Source organism: Pseudonaja textilis, chromosome 2 (assembly GCF_049901715.1).
Source record: "Pseudonaja textilis isolate UNSWEBS1 chromosome 2, rPseTex1.2, whole genome shotgun sequence".
Classification (NCBI taxonomy): domain Eukaryota; kingdom Metazoa; phylum Chordata; class Lepidosauria; order Squamata; family Elapidae; genus Pseudonaja; species Pseudonaja textilis.
Genome location: NC_141991.1, coordinates 5,712,167 through 5,732,004, shown reverse-complemented (window position 1 = coordinate 5,732,004; position 19,838 = coordinate 5,712,167). Strand labels below are relative to the sequence as shown.

At 45.7% G+C, this 19,838-nt stretch overlaps 2 protein-coding genes across 2 annotated transcripts; both read left to right on the top strand.

The window, feature by feature from the left end:
- Positions 1 to 4,559: 4,559 nt before the first annotated feature.
- On the top strand, positions 4,560 to 7,338 carry LOC113450960 (uncharacterized). The gene has a single exon (XM_087928268.1). It carries the CDS (start codon positions 4,622 to 4,624, stop codon positions 6,038 to 6,040), a length of 1,419 nt encoding a protein of 472 aa, XP_087784394.1. The 5' UTR covers positions 4,560 to 4,621; the 3' UTR covers positions 6,041 to 7,338.
- A 5,713-nt stretch (positions 7,339 to 13,051) lies between these two features.
- On the top strand, positions 13,052 to 19,541 carry LOC148126609 (uncharacterized). The gene is made up of 2 exons (XM_087928294.1): positions 13,052 to 13,181; positions 17,713 to 19,541. The coding sequence occupies exon 2, from the start codon at positions 17,797 to 17,799 to the stop codon at positions 19,195 to 19,197; it is 1,401 nt and encodes a 466-aa protein (XP_087784420.1). The 5' UTR covers positions 13,052 to 13,181; positions 17,713 to 17,796; the 3' UTR covers positions 19,198 to 19,541.
- Positions 19,542 to 19,838: the final 297 nt, after the last annotated feature.

Here is a 19,838-nt window from a genome sequence, read left to right as displayed (position 1 = left end):
AATCTTGCTATTTAAATATAATCTTGCTATATTATACACAGATCATCAGACTTCTGCTTGTACTAACTCAAGTCTTAGGAAACCTATTTTAAGGAAGTAACAAAGTAACGGTTGCTGTAAACAAGGGTGGTTACGGAAAATATCTGCAGGTGTAAGATAACGGTATAAGACAAAATATGCTTGTTCATATCCTCTTTTCTCTGTTCATATCCTCTTTTCTCAATTCTGTTCTCTGAAAAAGATGTTTTGTAAGTTTTCTTATTATCTAGTAGGTACAAAGTCCATATTTGGTAAATATGTCAAAGATGAACGCCCAGGCTTGGGCTGAAGTCATCATAGGTATAAAAGAACCAACCCCAAGAATGTGAGGGGGTTCAGAATTTGACATGCTAATGCTCTGAACGCTTTGCGCAAATAAACCTGTATTCTCCCACCTCTCGTGGTCTCGTGTCCTGCCTTGGAAACGTGATTTGCTGCAACGAAAGGAACGCCCCGGCCTAAGCTGAGGTCATAATAGGTATAAAAATAACGCCTCAGGAAGAGCTGGGGGTTCAGAATTTGCCATGCTAATACTCTGAACCTTTTGCGCAAATAAAAACCTGTATTCTCTAACCTTTCGTGGTCTTGTGTCTTGATTTGGAAGCAAGAATTGCTGCAACATTTAATGGCAACCGCGGCAGGACACAAGGGGCCCTGAGGCCCGCTGGAAGGTCCATCCCGAGTGCCAGTACATCGGTGAGTTGAAAGGAACATCCCCGGCGCCATCGGTCTTTTGAATCCGAGGGACTTCCCGAGACTGCTGTTCTCTGGCGGCGGCGATTGACACCTCCAAGAACCACAGGTGAGGAGACCAGGACATCTTCCAGCCGGCCATGGAGAGGGAAGACGCCTGCAGGCAAGTATTGGATTTGGGAAATAATCCCTCCCTGTAAGCAGGGACGGAGGAGAGGACTGATCACCCTCTCTTAGGAAAAGGTGGGAGGACTTGTCAAGAGTGACTTTGGTGAAAGACTACTGCGGTTCCCATTGGGGACTGTGAGTGTCCAGCGCCGTGGGCCAGTAGAAAGCGAGTGGCGTTCGCAGTTCCCATCAGAGACCGTGCGCATCTGGCTCCCTGGGTTGGACGTGAGCGTGTGTAAATCCCTGGTGTGTTCGGAAAAGGAGGGACCCCAGACCCTCCTCTCCAATCGCTTTCCTCATCCGTCTTGTCTGGTGACCTGGGTGTCTTACTGCTTCTCCCAGGAGGCTTCCCTGGGGCCCAGCAAGGCAAAAATGGAGCTCCCCAGGCTCCATTTTTGTCCTCCCTGGGCCCCAGGGAAGCCTTCTTGGAGCAAAAATAGCCCCCACAGAAGGCTCCCCTGAGGCCCAGGAGGCTCAAAAACAGAACACAGGGGGGAATGCTGCAAAAACCAAAAAAGCCACGTCCACCCAGTCACGTGGCCACGCCCACCTAGCCACACCCACACAATCTGTTCTTAAAAAAATTTGAATCCCACCCCTGCATTAAGCCAAAAGAAACTGGATAAGGACGGGGCCCAAAGCCTGACCTGGGCAGGTAGGACCGTCGGGTGGATAACGTAAAGTTTTGGAGTCCTTGCTGAACACGTGCACAGGTAGTCTTGGAGAAACTTACAACAGGACTGAAAAAAGTAACTTAATGTGATGACCCAGGGCGTGACACAAAAATAACAAAGTCACGAAAGCAGAATAAATTCCCTTTAATGCCTCCAACTTGGGCCCCCAATGTCCAGTTATCCTCGGCTGGATATCAAACTCTCCAAAACCAGTCTACGAAGGGAACAAATGCAGTCCTAACCCAAAGTATAGATAGTTAGAAATAAAAAAAACCAACATAAACCACACTGAAGTAATTAACACGACAGGCCAGGATGATAAATTGCAGACTTCCACAAAATAACGCAGCAACCACAGTTGGGGGGATGCCAAAACCCAGATAAGCCGCAACAAAGATAATGCATGCTTTGCTTCCAGTAAGGAGCTGTGTGCAAACGCCCCTCTTATATCCTGTTCTCCCAGCTGCAACTAATGAAAGGGATCAGGGCCCTTTTCTCTCCCGTAGGCCATGTTGCTCCCTTCTCCGTTCCTCCCTGTGTGCCCTAGGATGAAGAGGGGATGGTCCTGGTCTCTCTTTGAATGCCCAGCCGGACTGTGCCCTTCCCCCGTTTCTTCCACAGCCACTGGAGCCACATTCCCACTCCCTGTCAGTTGCTCAATCTCCCCCTCAGAATCAGACTCCAACAAGGGCATGACACTTATGACCACTTTTCACACTTACGACCGTTGCAGCATCCCCATGATCACGTGATTTACTTTCAGATGCCGAACAACTGACTCCCATTTATGACGGTTGCAGCATCCTTTTGCAACCTTCTGTGGGGAAGCCAGATTCATTGAACAACCGTGTTACTAATGTAACAACTGCAGTGATTCCCTTAACAAACGTGGCAAGAAAGGTCATAAAACGGGGCAAAATTCTCTTACCAAGTTTCTCACTTAGCCACATAAATGTTGGGCTCAATTGTGGTCATAAGTGGAGGACTACCTGTACAGTTAGTCCTCGACTTATGACCACAGACCTCAAAATTACCAATGCTAAGTGATTCAGTTGTTATGGGAGCTGTTCCTCATTTCATGCTCTTTTTGCCACAGTTGTTAAAATAAATCATTGCATTCATCAAATGAATCTGCCTTCTGTCAACTCATAAAATATTTCTATGGTCTTTTTTAGAGTTGCCAATAGAAAGGGAGGGGGGAGACGTACGGCAGCGTGCAAACCGAAAGTGCATTCCATATATATAGTTTTTCAAAGATAGTAACTAGGTGACTGAAGTTTCTGCTGCTCAAAATTCTAACTGGAGAGCATGATTGCTGACTCTTGGCTATGGATGTGTCCCATTGGAGAATATGAATTATGATACACCCAGTGGGTGGGGAGAAACCAGGGTCAAGGGTGACAATGAATGATGTGCCTCAGAGTTGGCTACACCCAGGCAGTGCCAGATTTTAACTCCCAATAAATCCTTTTGAAGTTTTGGAAGTTTCGCTCAAGACTCATGATTTAAATGGGGGTGACTGCCGGAATCCTGACACCTTCCCTCACTGACTTTCCTGGTCAGAAAATGGCTGGGAAGGTTGCAAAAGGGGAACATATGACCCCAGGACAGTGCAAGCATCAAAAATACATGCTAGTTATCAAGTGGCTGTGGGGATGCTGCATGTTATAACCCGCCGGCAGCTGACAGAGCTGGCAGCAGAGTGGGACAGTAGTGAGGAGGTTGGGGAGGAACCCAAGCCGGTTCTGGAGGCTGAGGAAGGCCCGGAGGAGGGCTCTGCATCAGAGGCAGCAATGGGGCCAGGGCAGGCTGGCAGTCAGCAGCTGCCTTCAGGTTCAGACAGCAGTGATGCGGAGGAACCAGTTGCCAGCCTGCACATGTGCAGACCTACCAGAGGACAAGAACAATTGAGAAAGCAGGGTTGACTCGGGAGTAAGCCCACACCTTGGAGATGATTGGCCCCTCCCATAGGACATAAAAGAGGAGCGAACGGGATGTGAGCTTTTGCAGGAAGCAATTAGTTTGTCTGGTCGGTTCAAGCTTTGAAAAGTTCTGTTTGACTCTGTGTCAAGTTTGGTCTTGCTCTGAATTTGTCAATTAGTTCTCTGGCCGCATTCCAAGTGCGATAAGGTGGGTGTTTATAAACATTCCCCTGAAAGGCTGTTTGTGAAGCCTTGCAGGCTGTGAATGAACGTGGAAATAAAAGAGGTTTTGCCAGGATTAAGATTGTGTTTTATGCTTTCTGAGGAAGCCTAGGTTAGAACAAAAGGTGAAAACTGGTCATTCCGTCTCTTTTTCAACGCCGTTGTAACTCTGGTCACTAAACAAATGGTTGTAAGTCAAGGACTGCCTGTACACCCACCCTAAACCATAAAGGAACCACGGGAAGCCATTTTAGGTGGAGGCCATCTTGATCCGTGTCAACAAAGAACAATGTCCACAAATACCTACATAGGATTTACTGTCCACACGTATGGATACGTGCAAGTCCTGTGCGGGTTATTACAATGGATCTCACATATCATCTGCATCACACACACACACACACACACACACACACACACACACACACACAAAAACCCCCAAAGGAACGAAAGGAAAAGATGGAGATTGTCCCACTTCAGTCAGGCAAAAGGGGAGCAACAGAGACTCTTGTCAGCCATCCCTCCCCTCCTGCTAAGAAAGGGAAAGGGGGGGGGTCTTTCCGAAGAGGATCCCGGCATTGCTTTGAGGTGGGGGGAGGCTTTGGGAATCTTACCAGGGCTCATGGACGGGATCTCCTAGCTCAGCGGTCTCCAACCTTGGCAGCTTTGCTGGCTGGGGAATTTTCGGAGTTGAAGTCCGCCAGGCTTAAAGTTGCCAAGGTTGGAGTCCCCTGTCCTAGCTATTGTTTGGGATACTTGGGTTCAGAAAGAGAAAGGATCTAACTCTTTCCTTCACTTCTTTTCCCTTCGTCCAGCAGGAGCTACGTGGGGGGAGGAAACAGCAACCACCTCTCACCAAACATTGGACTGCAAAGCCCTTCAATTGATCAGCCTCCAGAAACCATGCATGGGGGGAAACCCTCTGAGCAGAGTTCCCCTCAGAGGAACCAGGAAGGATTGTCTACATGCTCCCAATGCGGGAAATCCTTTGCTCACCGGTCCCTCCTTTTGATCCACCGGAAGCTGCACACGGGGAGTGGATCCCACCTGTGTTCTCTTTGTGGAAGCTCCTTTCCCGGAGTCTGGAGCTTTGCCAAACATCTCCGGAGCCACCCTGGAGTGAAGCCTTACAAATGCGGAGAGTGCAGGGAGCGTTTTCCTAAAGGCTCGGACCTTGGAGCCCATCAGCGAATCCACCAGGGAAGAAAGAGATCTCAGGAATGCCGGAAGTGGAGGAACAGATTGTGGTTATGTCAAAAATCAGAGCTTCACACACGAGAGAAACATTACAAGTGCGGCCAATGCGAGAAGGCCTTCCCTCAGAAGTCGCAGCTTTGGCTCCACCAGAAATTTCACCAGGAAATAAAGCCTTACAATGCGTGCGGGGGTGAAATTGCCCCGCGATCCTCTCTTCGGAGTCACAAGAAAAAAAACCGATGGGAGAAAAATGAAGAGTGTCCAGAATGCGGGAAATGTTTTTCCACCAAGGCCTCCCTGATACGACATCAGAGAATCCACTTTGGCGACAGACCCTATCAATGCTCGGACTGTGAGAAACCATTTGTGTATTTTTCGGACCTTTGCAGGCACCAGGAATGGCACAGAGGAAAGAAACACTATAAATGTGCGGAGTGTGGGAAAAGCTTTTCTTGCAAGTCCTATCTTCGTTCACACCAGGATGCCCACACAGGGGGGAAACCCTACAAGTGCACAGAGTGTGGGAAGTGCTTCCTTGTAAAGGGGAGCCTGTGTCAACACCAGAAGATTCACTCCGGGGAGAAGCCCTTTCAGTGCATCGAGTGTGGAATGTTTTTTCTTACCAAAGGAGGCCTCACACGTCACGGGCAAGTTCACAAAGGAAGAAAAGATCACAAATGTTTGGACTGTGGGGCAGTATTTGCTTATTTGTCAACCCTGAGAAAACACAGCCTGATAAAGCACGTAGGAGTGACCTCTCTGAAATGTTTGGAGTGCGGTAAATGTTTTTTCAGAAATGACAGCCTTTTGAGGCATCGGAGAATTCATACCAGAGAAAAGCCTTATGAATGTCTGGAGTGTGGGAAATCTTTTGCTTACAAGGAATATCTTAAGGTCCACGAGAGGCTTCACACAGGAGAGAAACCTCACACCTGCAGGAACTGTGGGAAGGACTTTGTACGTATTAGTGACCTTCGGACCCATGAGGAGATTCACACAGGGATAAAATCTCATAAGTGCTCTGAGTGCGGAAAATGTTTTGGTTGGAGTTCATCTCTCCGGAGGCATAAGAAAATTCACAAAAGGCTGGCAAATGAAGCCAAAAGGAAAAAAGAAAAAAATTGAATATATATATATCATACAATTTCAAAATAATTATGTTAAGGCTGGAATGAAAACAAGAAGGATATTTTAAGAGGGGAAACTAGCCCTTACGAACAAATGAGTCCCAGCCACGAAAACCAACACCAGACCCAAAACAACACATGACACCATCACCAATCTCTCTCACCAAACTCAAACCTAAACCCACCCCATAGATGAAAGGCAACCACCGTCCAGAAACCAGACCACGACTGTATCACCAGTTGCCACACAACCCGACCCCCAAACCAAGCAAACTGACACACGCCATGAACACATATCCAGGCCTCAAACTCAGAGCCAAACCAAAACCCGGAACGTCACATCATAGCCACCCGCTCAGGATATCACATCACGGAACTCAGGAGGTTACACCACAAAACCTCAGGATGTTACAACACAGCCAACAACCCAGGAGATTACCGCACAAGACCCAGGATGTCACAACAATAGAACTCAGAAGGTCATCACACAGCCCATTACCCAGGTCGTTACAACACAGGAGGCTGATAGACAGCCAATACCTCAGCCACAGGTGTTCTTACAAAAAAGCCAGCCAATCTGCCAACATCAACTCCATCAACCAATCAAGAAATGACAACACAGCCAACCTCCCCACCAGTATTTATAGAGAGACGGCAGCTCCGATCACGCTTTGCTCGCACGAGCACGAAGCCGAAATATATATATGCAGGTCTTCGTGTGTTCGGGTCTTTTCCCGTTTTTTCCCCATTGCATCTTGGTAATGTTTCGACGAGGTCTCACTCGCCATCTTCAGGCTGGTGCTTTCGGCTTTGTGCTACGAAAACATAATTTTTATATATATGTATGTTTTCTGAGGTTTTTGCGGGTATTTGTATGTGGATCTTTGGTTATTCGGGTTTTCTCCCACGTAAAATTGGAAGTATCTAAAATTGGAAGTACTCCCACCCAATCAGAACACAGCCAAGCCCCCACCCAATCAAGTCACACCCCCACTAGCAGTTAAAAGGAAGAAACAGCTGCAAGCTCACATTACTCCGAGAAGCACAAAGCCGAAGACACAAGCCTGAAGATGATAAATGAAACTTCATCAAAATGTCGCCTAGATACTTCCAATTTTACACGGGAGAAAACCCGAATAACGATAGATAGATAGATTGCAATTTCAAAATAATTGTTAAGTTGGAATGAAAACAAGGATATTTTAAGAGGGGAAAAAAACTATTTATACATAAGGATGGGTCTCTCAAAATGAGAATGAGAGAATATGATAAAAATAAAACAACAGACTGTGATAATCAGAATCCGCAGGATGCTTTATTATAAAGTATTGCAATACCGGCCCCCAATCCGAAACATCAGTTTAGGAGAAAAGAGACACCCACTTCCAGTAATTACAGCCTTATATAGGATTATCACATTTAACAAATTACATAATACTTCCTGTTTTTCATATATAGAAGTTATACAGATTCTCATAAGAAAGATATGGGTGTTTTTCATAACTCCTCCCAGACTCCTTCATGGAAATTCCCCAAATTTCCTCCTCTTCCTCATTATCAGATATCCTGTTTTTCACTTAAAAGATTACATGGTAGATCATTAATAACCCTATAATGTCAAGGCAACCTCTTATGAAACACCATACCAGTTTCGAAAGACACTTAGGACAGATAAGAAAATTAAATTAGAAATCCAATCAAGCCCTAGCAAACATTCCCCGCCAGCCCTCCGAACAATCCCAAATGAGGAATAAATCCATTAAGCACAGGAATCACACGAGGCACAAACCATTAACCATATTAGAAACACAAAGCTATTGAAACACAAATTCTTAAGGGAAAAAGGGTATAAAACCATCCAGTTATTCACAGTCAGATTGCTAGCTCAGGAACGTGTATCCTCGCTGTGCTGTTTCCGTCTCAATTTCTACGCCGCGCCGGCAACGCTTCCCAGCGGGAAATTCAAACCCAGCGGAGGAGATTTCACAATACGTTCAATAATGGCTTAATGGCTTTGTTCTGGTTTGGATCTGAGTGAGAGCTAATCCTATCACTCTGGATGTGAAGGTCTTTTGTGATAAGCTGGCCCATTCTTTTGTCTTGTAGATAAGCTGGTACCAAAATATCCACCGGGGCTGAGTTTCTGTGTCACTTAAGATTTCTCTTTTAGGGGAAATATTCCGCTTTTTCAATATTTCCTAGAATATTTCATTCTGCTTAGGAGAGGGGTGGGTGCTAACTTCCTACACTTCCTTGCCTACTTCAGATAAATTGAAACACTAATCAAAGTCTCTGCTGGTTACGGAAAAGGAAGCCCTCCGTTGGGATTCAAAAGTTCCCCCCACCGGTTCTGTGGGTGTGGCTGCAGGGTGTGTGTGTGTTGCATGACTCGCGCGTGCGCCAAATGTGTGCTTTGTGCACACATTAAAACAATAAAAATTAAGCTACTGCGCCTCTCAGCTGTTAGCACAGCAATACGCTCTGTGGCGCCAAACAACTGAGAGGTTAAAAAGGACTTGGGAGAAGAGGCGGGTGGGTGGGCCCAACTGTCCGAGAAAGGAGTGAACCGGTTCTCTGCCAGCTGATCTTCAGCGCTACCGGTAAGCCAGAATCGGGCCGAACCAGTAGAATACCACCACTGCCCCCCTCCCTTGCTCCCTCCATCATTTGTACCAGGGATGGGGGACTAATAGTAATAGTAAATAAATAGAGAGGGAAATTGTATCTCTTTGAGGCCGGGCAAGGCACCCTTTGATGTGAGTGACATGAAGTTGGCCACGCCCACCCAGTCACATGACCGCCAAGCATGCCCAGTCACATGATCACCGATCATGCCCACCGAGTCACATGACCAAGCCACACCCACCCAATCACATGACCACCAAGCCACGCCCAACAAATAAGCCATGCCCACAGAACCAGTAGTAAAAAAAAAAAAGTTGAATCCCACCACTGGGGATTATGGCCTTTTTATGATTTGTGGACTTCAACTCCCAGAATTCCTCCCCTCCCCCCCATGGTGGTGGTCTAGGGACATTGGGTGGTACCTCAGGGATATTGGGCTTTCAATGGCCTGCTGAGGTAATGGTCCGTGCCAGCTGCACGGCTGTCCCATTGAGACTGTTAGAATTATTAGATTCCTGATCAACAACATGGACTTGGAATCGTTTCGATTTCACTGAGCTGGAAAGGCTCAAATACCAGTCACATTCCTACATGGCAGGAGCAAAAGAGGCAATTTTTTTTTTCAGCTGCTGAGCAGCATCTCAAATTCTTAGTAAGACCACACCTAGAGTATTGCATCCAGTGTTGGTCACCACACTATAAAAAGGATGTTGAGACTCTGGAAAAAGTACAGAGAAGAGCAACCAAGATGATTGGGGGACTGGAGACTAAAACATATTACAGGAACTGGGCCTGGCTAGTCTAGTGAAGAGAAGGACCAGGGGAGACAGGATAGCAGTCTTCCAATATTTGAGGGGCTGCCAGAGAGAGGAAAGGGTCAAGCTATTTTCTAAAGCACCTGTAGGCCAGACAAGGAACAATGGATGGAAACTGAACAGGGAGAGATTCAACCTGGAAATAAGTGAGAACAGTGAGAACAAATCAACCAATGGAACAGAAGTTACCATTGGAAGTTGTGGGAGTGCCATCACTTGAGACTTTCAAGAAGAGATTGGACTCCCATCTGTCAGAAATGGTGTAGGGTGTCCTGCTTGGGTGGGGGGTTGGACTAGATGACCGACAAGGTCCCTTCCAACTCTGATTATCTGTTATCATGCGGATTGGGATGGTATTGCTCTTCTCTATTTCTTCTGGACAGCGCTTTTAAATTCTGCAGGTCAGGCAGGGCCTAATTGTTATACAGTGGGTGGGCATCCTTAAGTCTTTTTCAAACACACCCATACCTTTGTGTTATGATTGCATAACAGAAATCACTACACCAAAACAGAAACATTTAAGCTAAAAGTCTGTAGAGATTCTCAGTCATCCAGCTCAAGCACCCAAAGGTGCTTTTTCTGGAGGCAACTGGACTTTCTTCTTTTTTTTCTTTTGAAGACGTTTCGCTTCTCATCCAAGAAGCTTCTTCAGCTCTGACAGTGGGGAATGGAAGGATTTATATTGCTTGCAGACAACTGGTCATTTGCATCCTTTTAAAGCAAGGGTCTTCAAACGTGGCAAGTTTTAAGACTTGTGGGCTTCAACTCCCAGAATTCCTGAGCTAACAGGACTGGAGGAGGAATTCTGGGAGTTGAAGTCCACAAGTCTTAAAGCTGTCAAGTTTGAAGATCCCTGTTTTTGGAGGGTTGTTGAAGCACTTGGAGGTTTATCTGTGTCCTCGGGGGTCACCTGAGTAGTTCTCCTGATTCCTGTACTCTGCAATTTTCCTCTGGAAATCCATTCCTACTCCCACACCATTCAAAGGGTGTTCATCCCAAATTGGATAGCTAAAAGTCTGCAGAAATTCTCAGTCAGGTCCAGGCCAGAATTGTCCCAAAGGTGCTTTTTTCAACTGGACTTTGTTTTGTTGTTTTGTTTTTGATTTTGAAGACGTTTCGCTTCTCATCCAAGAAGCTTCTTCAATGCAAATGACCAGCTGTCTGTAAGGAATATAAATCCTTCCATTCCCTACTATCCTGTCAGAACTGAAGAAGCTTTTTCGATGAGAAGCAAAATGTCTTCAAAGAAAAACATTTTAGCTAAACCATTTCCATGATCCTCAGATGCCTGGAGGCCATCTAAACCCTCCTATGTGTCTTCCGGGTACCTTCCACACTTTTCCTTCCCAGCAGCCCCTGGGTTCCTCCTGACCCCCACAGGAAGTCCCTTTCCTCTCTGGTCCCCACAACACACCTCCTTGACTCAGCTCTGCAGCCATTTTGAAACAGTGCTTTGAGTTAGCCAAAGAATTTGCAAAGGTAGGCTCCTGTGGCAATTATTTTGTAATATCTTACAATACCTTGGGCTCTCTGTATATAGCACCCACTAGTAAAATGGCGAGTATCGCTCAGTATAAATTATACAGATAGATTTTTCTTCTTTTTCTTTTCTAGTTTGTATTTCTAGTGTTTGAAATCAATACTTTCCTTATTTTTTTAAAGTTTAAAAATAGTTGAAGTGCATCAGTAGTGGAATTCAATTTTTTTTACTGCCGGTTCTGTGGGCGTGGCTTGGTGGGGGTGGCAGGGAAAGGATACTGCAAAATCCCCATTCTCTCCCCAACCCGCTAACCTGCTTTCCAGCTCCGTTCTCCTGTGCAGGGCAACAAAAGAAGACCCAGCCAATCAGCTGGGACTCGGGAGGCAGAGAAGAGAGGGGGCGGGGCCAGTCAGAGGTGGTTTGCCAGTTCTCTGAACTATTCAAAATTTCTGCTACCTGTTCTCCAGAACTGGTCAGAATCTGCTGAATACCGCCTCTGAAGTGTATATGCCTAAAATGCTTAAATATTTTTTTAAAAATATTTTTAAAAATAGGTATCACAAATATTCCCCATGACAAACTATAATGCCATCCAAGAAACAGCAAAAGTGATGAATATGTCAAATATATCATTCTTATTTCACTCTTGCATTCTTCTGCCTTGGCTTGAAAAGAAGTTACCTTTAATTCAGCTATAACCTTAATGCAGAGGTCTGCAAACTTGGCAACTTTAAGAATAGAATAGAATAGAATAGAATAGAATAGAATACTTTATTGGCCAAACACCTGAGCACAAACAGATCCCCATACCTCCAGCTCAAACACACCCCAACCAGGCACCCAGATGAAACCTAGCTTCCTAATAAATGATAGCCGTCCATTTACCAAGCTGCACTAAAAGCCTCCAAAACAGGAAACACAATGTTGCCAGCCAATCAAGACAAAAAAAGCCACAAAACAGACAGAAGATATTAGAAACACCAATTCAAGCAGAACACAGCAAACTCCAAGACCAATAAACACAGACCAAGACTCCCAACCAATCAGGATGAAGAAAAAACCTTTCTGGCACAGCAGTAGGCTAGCACCAAATTTAAAACAGAAAAGGCTGTAAAAGCCTGACTCACAGACAAACACAATACAGAAGCCTGATGATGGCAGGTGAGATTCTCCCAAATGTTGCTGCAACTTTAAAAGCACAATTATAATGACGTGGGAAAATACCCGAACAAAGCTGAATACCATACATATAAATACCCGCAAAAACTTAAGAATATATATATATATGTGTGTGTGTGTGTGTGTATGTGCATATGTATATGTATATGTATTTGTTTTCTTAAGTTATATATATGTTCTCCTGTGCATATATATATATATGGTATATTGTTATAACAAACAAATAAAACCTTTGTGCACATAACATTATCATACATATTTTACTTATGTTTATAATTGTTCTAATCAGTATTTTATATCACATGTATCACTTATTATATTATCCTTAACATAATTATTAACTTTCAATGATATATTTCACATTCATTTCCTTACTCTATCTCACTCATTCGTTTATCAGTAACGATATATTATACTGTACTTACATATTTCAATTTCTTACTCATCTATCCAGCCATTCATAAAATAAATTCCAAATTTTATAATAATATTTTTCTTCTTGTTCTCTAATTGCCATTGTCAATCTATTCATGTCTACACATTCCATTATTTTCTTAGTTTATTACCTCATCCATCGGAATGTTCTCATTTTGGTGCAAATACAATCCTAGCTGCTGTTTAGTACACAAGTCTTAAAGTGGCCAAGTTTGGAGACCCCTGCGTTAATGAATATTTTTTTTTTCCTAGTCGTCACCTCGCTATTTATACTTTCAGTTATAGGATAATGTTACTTATCAACAATTGACTTTATTTGCAGCTGTTTTCCTGGTGGATAAAAACCTCCCCAGAAGGAATTTAACCATCCTTTGGGACAAGAAGATAGAGACTGCTTTGACTCGCCAACCTTCACACCGGAGGGGGAGGCAACCCCCATCTAATAGCCAAGGGGGCGTGGCTGCCTGGAGGAGGCGGAGCCCAAGGGGAACTCGAAGCCCCGCCCCCACCGCTGCATTCTTCCGAGCTGCTTTCTTTCGCGTCGGCCAGCGAGTCTTTTCCGGTCTCTCCACGGTGGATCCTTTCCAAGGCGGCTTCTCGGGCAGGTAGGGCTCCGTCTCCGCCAGCTAGGAGATCCCCCCCTCGCTGGATCGCCTCTCCCCTCTGTGAGTCCCGCTTCGCCCGGGCGAGGATCGGCGCTGGATCCCTCGGGAGGGGCTTCTGGATCCCGCTCGGGGCGGGTGGGGCTGCTCTCCAGCCGGGAGATCTTCTCCCCTCCCTGCCAGGAGGAAGGGAGCTGCAGCGGATCCCGCTCTTCGGCTTGCCGGCTCTTCCTCGGGGAGATCCGGCTCTGGCGTCGCCTGCAGGGAGCGGATCCCTCCCTTCCTTCCAGGGGGCGCAAAGGGGCTCCCTCCCCGGGCTGGATCTGCCCCCTCCTCGCCCGGCCAAGGCTCCCCGGGTATATCCAGGAAGGACTTTTGGGTAAATTCCTGCCAAAAGGTCTCTTTGAAGTCTGTTTGAATAGAAAGTCTGTGAACATCAATAAAGGATGAGGAGGAGACTGGAGGCTAAAAAGTATAAAGAACTGGAATTGCTGGAATTGGGTAGGTCCAGTTCAGGTCTCTTCAAAGTTGGCAAGTTTAAGACTTGTGGACTTCAACTCCCAGAATTCCTGAGCTCACATGGGTGGAGGAGGAATTCTGGGAGTTGGAAGTCCACAAGTCTCAGCTGTCCACAGCTGTCAAGTTTGAAGGCCCCTGCCATAGATCCACCACAGAGAAGATCCTCTACCCCCAGGATCTCCAACCTTGGCAACGTTAAGACTTGTGACTTCAACTCCCAGAATTCCTGAGCTCACATGGGTGGAGAAGGAATTCTGGGAGTTGAAGACCACAAGTCTTAAAGCTGTCAAGTTTGGAGACCTCTGCTGTAAAGGAACCACGGGAAGCCATTCTAGTGTTGATCGGACAAACATTAATCATCTTAAATTATGTGAATTGGGAGACGGATGCCTTGAGTGTGACAGAGCAACAGGTTTGAAAAAGAAAATTGCTCTGGCCTCTCTGGAAATCACAATTTATTTCAATAAAGTTTGCTGAAATTGCTTACATTCACAAATGAGAGGATGTGATAGTAACTTTAGTAACTATTTACTTTAGTAGCTATTATACAGAGAATCGCCAGTGGTGGCTAACCTTTTGGGGCTCCTGTGCCTAAAATTGTGCATGCACTTGCATGCTCACGTTTGCGTGCCAGCACCCAGAAGGCAATGTGCAGTCCCCCCCACACACCCCGTATATGTGCGCCCACAATCCCCACCCACCCCCCTTACCTGCGCTGCACCTCACAGCTGATTTTCAGCTGGCTTGAGGAAGGCTTCTGCAGGCTTAGCAGGCTGAAAACTAGTCCTGTTTCATCACTTCCAGTATTTTCAGAAAAACAGGACGTGATGAAACGGGGCTACTTTTTGGTCTGCAAAGCCTACAGAAGCCTGCAGAAGCCTTCTTCAAGCCTGTGGGAGGCCGAAAAAGGCCTCAAACTGGCCAAAAATCAGCTGTGAGGTGTGCACATGTGCAGTGAGGTAAGTTTGTTTGCAGCTCGTGCTGGCACAAATGGCTCTGTGTGTCACCTGTGGCACGCGTGCCATAGGTTCGCCATCACGGGAATAGGCATTTCCTTACTTATATAAGCAAATAAAATAGAAATGCTTGCTGAAATATTGTAGGTTCTCAGCCTTATGGGGGGGAATCCATCTTTGTTTTTTAATTTTAATTCTTTATTAAACAAACACAAAGACGGACAATTCTTACAATAAAAAAGTTGAACGTGGTACAGTCTCCCTAACATCAATCATTGTCATTACTTCGCTAAATCCAATAGTAATATTACATAATTCTCCTCTATACACTTTAAATAAAATACAGTACATACTTATAATCATTCCTTATTCTCATTGATCTTCCTTATCTCTAGCCAACCATAAAATTTCTCCCACGTTTTATAATAATCCGAATCTTCCTTATTTTTTAGTTCTTTTGTTAATTTATCAATTTCTGCGCACATTGTGATTTTCTTCAATATTTCCAATTCATTTGGAATGTCTTTATTTTTCCAGTTCTGTGCATATGCCAACCTTGCTGCAGTAATTACATGAATCATTAAATACAGAGTTTCATTATCGTATTTCCCAGTGTTAATTCCCCACAGAAAGAACTCAGGCCTGTATTGTACAGTATTTTAATTCCACACATTATTTCTATCCACATGTGGATTTTGCCAATATTTTTGGGCCTCCTTGCAACTCCACCATAAGTGATAGTAAGTTCCTCTTTCTTCATTACATTTCCAACATATAGGGGAAAATTTAGAGTTCATTTTTGCCAATTTTGATGGTAGTATATGCCATCTATAAAATAATTTATACAGATTTTCTTTAAAGGGTATCGCTAATGTCATTTTTTTTATTTCTATTCCATACTTTCTGCCAATCATCTAATTTTATGCTATGACCAAAGTTTTTCATCCATACCACCATCGTTTCTTTTACTTTTTCTTCTTCTAATTTAAATTCTAATAAAACTTGATATATTTTTTAATCATCTTCTGGTTGGGGCGGGAACCCATTTTTGCTCAGATCTGATTAAATTACCGAGTGTAACTTGGAATTGGAGTCGGTCTGTCAAGCTGGGCAAGATCTAGGGATTGTATAGGAGTTCACGTTAGCCAGCAGTGGCCTAAAGAACTGTGTCCATCAATACCTACATAGGATATACTGTCTCTATATATCAGGGATCTTCAAACCTGGCAACTTTGAGACTTGTGGACTTCCACTCCCAGAATTCCTCAGCCAGCATGGCTGGTTGAGGAATTGTGGGAGTTGGAGTCCACAAGTCTTAAAGTTGCCAAGTTTGGAGACCTCTGCTATATATGGACCCACTTGACACACGTAAGTCAGGTGGAGTGGTCCTTGCAGTGGGTCTCAGCCCCCTCAACCGAGCGAAAGGAAAAGGCAGAAATTGTCCCAGGTCAGACAGGCAAACAGGGAGCAACAGCGACTCTGTTGGCCATCATTCCCCTCTTGCTTAAGAAAATGGATGGGGAAATCTCAAGTCAGCTCCGTAGGGAGGATAATGGCGTACTTTTTCAGCTGGAATGAAATTGAGGCTTTGGGTATCCCTCCAGCGCAAGGGGTCGCCAAACTTTTGGACCTCAGGGACCACCAAATTCATAATTTTAAATCCCAGGGACCACTAGCCGGTTCTGTGGGCGTGGCCTAATTTGTGGGTGTGGCTTGGTGGTCATGTGACTGGCTGGACATGGCTTGTATGTAAATATTATAAATATTATAAATATATTGATTTTTTAAAATAAAAAATAGCAACTTTTACCCAAAATCAGGCAAAGCAGGCAGGCAGATTGAGTTGCTCACAGAATCATTTGGTGATCTATCTACCTGCCATCAGCTAGTTGAGTCTGTCACCTAAAATTTGCTTGCCGTGACTCTACACTGAATAATAGAAACTTCAGTCCTAAGGGAGGTTCAGCTATGCTTAAAAGCAGAGCCAAAGATCTAAAGATTAGCTGGAAAGCAAGAAATCCAACCATTTCCTGCTTCCTAGCTAATTTAAATCTTCCGGCACAGCAGAACAGCTGATGGTCGGAAAAAGGAAAAATAGCAACTTAGCAGGTAAGTTTGTCGGGTAAAGAGTGAGTGGGCAGGGAGGATTCCTGCAGGCCATGTGGGCAGCGCAGCCTTGTATTTCTGTGCAGCCTGGATTAATTGCTTTGGGGATGGTGGTGCTCTGGGGGTAAGATTTCTCTGTAGCCCACCAAAATTTTCTAGCGGACCACGGACCACCGTTTGGTGACTGCTGCTCCAGGGACCATGTCTCCTTGCTATTGTTTGAGATATTTTCAGACTTGATGAATCTTCATCTTTTCTTCAGTTGTGCCAAAAAGTGCTTTTTCAGTAGGGCTTTCTGGTTTTTCTTGGAAGATGTTTCAATTCTCATCCAAGAAGCTTCTTCAGCTCTGACTGGATGGTGGGGAGTGGAAGGCTTTAGATTCCTTGCAGACAGCTGGCCATTTGCGTTGCTTTAGAGAGTTGTTGAGGCCACTTGGAGGCATCCAAATGGTGTCAGAATATGAATGGATTTCCAGAGAAAAATTGCAGACTACAGGAACCATTTGCGCATCAGTCTGAAATGCAAACAACACAGACTCATCTCCAACAGCCTGCGCCCGTGTTCAACAGTGAAGGGACACAGGGTGGAAACATCCCGCAGAAAGCACAGCTCCACAACACAGTCCTTTCGGCAGTTCCAAGAAGGCTCCACACCTATTTGCACCATTCAGGTGACCCTGAGGACACAGAGGAACCTCCAAGTGGCCTCAAGGGCTCTCAGAAGGGATACAAATGACCATCTGTCTGAAAGGAATCTAAATCCTTCCATTATCCACTGTCCAGTCAGAGCTGAAGAAACTTCTTGAATGAGAAGCCGGTTGTCTCCAAAGAAAAACCAGAAAGTCCACCTGTCTCTTTGGGGGGGAAAAAAAACACTTTTGGGACAACCATGATCTGAATGACTGAGAATCTCCATAGATTTTTCTTCAGTTCTTTTTTCCTTCATCCGACAGGTGCCTGAGAAAACCCGTGTCCAAAGTTTTGCTTGCAAATTGTCTCTGGTTGCAAAGCACACTGCAAGTGAACAGCCTCCAGAAATGATACCGGGGGGAAAACCCTCTGAACAGAATTCCCCTCAGAAAAAACAAGAGAGGTTTTCCACATGCTCCGAGTGCGGGAAATCCTTTGCTCACCTGTCCCTCCTTTTGATCCACCGGAAGCTGCACACGGGGAGTGGATCCCACCTGTGTTCTCTTTGTGGAAGCTCCTTTCCCGGAGTCTGGAGCTTTGCCAAACATCTCCGGAGCCACCCTGGAGTGAAGCCTTACAAATGCGGAGAGTGCAGGGAGCGTTTTGCTAAAGGCTCGGACCTTGGAGCCCATCAGCGAATCCACCAGGGAAGAAAGAGATCTCAGGAATGCCGGAAGTGGAGGAAAAGATTGTGGTTATGTCAGAAATCAGAGCTTCGCACACGAGAGAATCATTACAAGTGCGGCCAATGCGAGAAGGCCTTCCCTCAGAAGTTGCAGCTTTGGCTCCACCAGAAATTTCACCAGGAAATAAAGCCTTACAATGCGTGCAGGGGTGAAATTGCCCCGCGATCCTCTCTTCGGAGTCACAAGAAAAAAAACCGACTGGAGAAAAATGAAGAGTGTCCAGAATGCGGGAAATGTTTTTCCACCAAGGCCTCCCTGGTACGACATCAGAGAATCCACTCTGGCGACAGACCCTATCAATGCTCGGACTGTGAGAAACAATTTGTGTATTTTTCGGACCTTTGCAGGCACCAGGAACGGCACAGAGGAAAGAAACACTATAAATGTGCGGAGTGTGGGAAAAGCTTTTCTTGCAAGTCCTATCTTCGTTCACACCAGGATGCCCACACAGGGGGGAAACCCTACAAGTGCACAGAGTGTGGGAAGTGCTTCCTTGTAAAGGCAAGCCTGTGGCAACACCAGATGATTCACTCCGGGGAGAAGCCCTTTCAGTGCATCGAGTGTGGAACGTTTTTTCTTACCAAAGGAGGCCTCACGCGTCACGGGCAAGTTCACAAAGGAAGAAAAGATCACAAGTGTTTGGACTGTGGGGCAGTATTTGCTTATTTGTCAACCCTGAGAAAACACAGCCTGATAAAGCACATAGGAGTGACCTCTCTGAAATGTTTGGAGTGCGGTAAATGTTTTTACCGGAAAACCCATCTTTTGCAACATCAGGCCACTCATACTGGAGAAAAACCTCATAAATGCTTGGCCTGTGGGAAGAATTTTGCTCTCAAAGATTACCTCAAAAAGCACGAGAGAGTTCACTCAGGAGAGAAACCTTACAAGTGTGGGAAATGTGGCAAGGCCTTTGCTCGCAGCTACGACCTCCGGGCCCACGAGCAGATTCACACGGGGATAAAACCTTATCAGTGCTCAGTGTGTGGAATGAGTTTCACTCATACTTCATCTCTTCGGAGTCATAAGAGAAGACACGACTCTCACAAAAAGAAGAAGTGAACAGAATGTGGGAAATGCTTCGCTCAGAAGGGAGGACTCCGTGCCGATCTGAGAATCCACACAGGGGAGAAGCCATATCCGTGTTGGGAGGGTGGAAAATGTTTAACTCAACAGGGAGAACTGGAAACATCAGGTGGTTCACTTGGGGGAGAAGTCCTGTAAATCAGGGGTCCCCAACCACCGGGCCCCAGACCGGTACTGGTCCGTGGAACATTTTCTACCGGGCCGCCAGTTTGCTGGGCGCCACCATCTTGTTTCGATGAGAAAGTGCTTCCCGGTGAGCTTTTCTGGTTGGAAAGTGGCGTTTGGGTCCTAAAGGAATCCTCGCGCCTTAGTTTCATCAAAGGGGGGGGCAACTTCAAATGAAACTAAGGCGCGAGGATTCTTTCAGCACCCAAGGCAAGGCGAGCCGAGCAACCGTCCCGAAGCCGTCCCGAAGCCCATCGACAAAGGTACAAAGGAGGAATTGAGGTGGTGGGAGAAGCGGCGGCTGGCGGCGGTCACCGCTCGCCTTGCCTCGTCGCGCGTGCTGATGCGGTGCACGGGCCCTGGATCATTTTGTGATGCCGGTACCGGGCCGTGGCACAAAAAAGGTTGGTGGCCACTGCTGTAAATGCATCAAGTGTGGAATTGAGTTCCGT

Coding starts and splice junctions, on each gene's coding strand:
- LOC113450960 (XM_087928268.1), top strand. CDS start 4,622: ATGCATGGGGGGAAACCCTCTGAGCAGAGTTCCCCTCAGAGGAACCAG.
- LOC148126609 (XM_087928294.1), top strand. CDS start 17,797: ATGATACCGGGGGGAAAACCCTCTGAACAGAATTCCCCTCAGAAAAAA.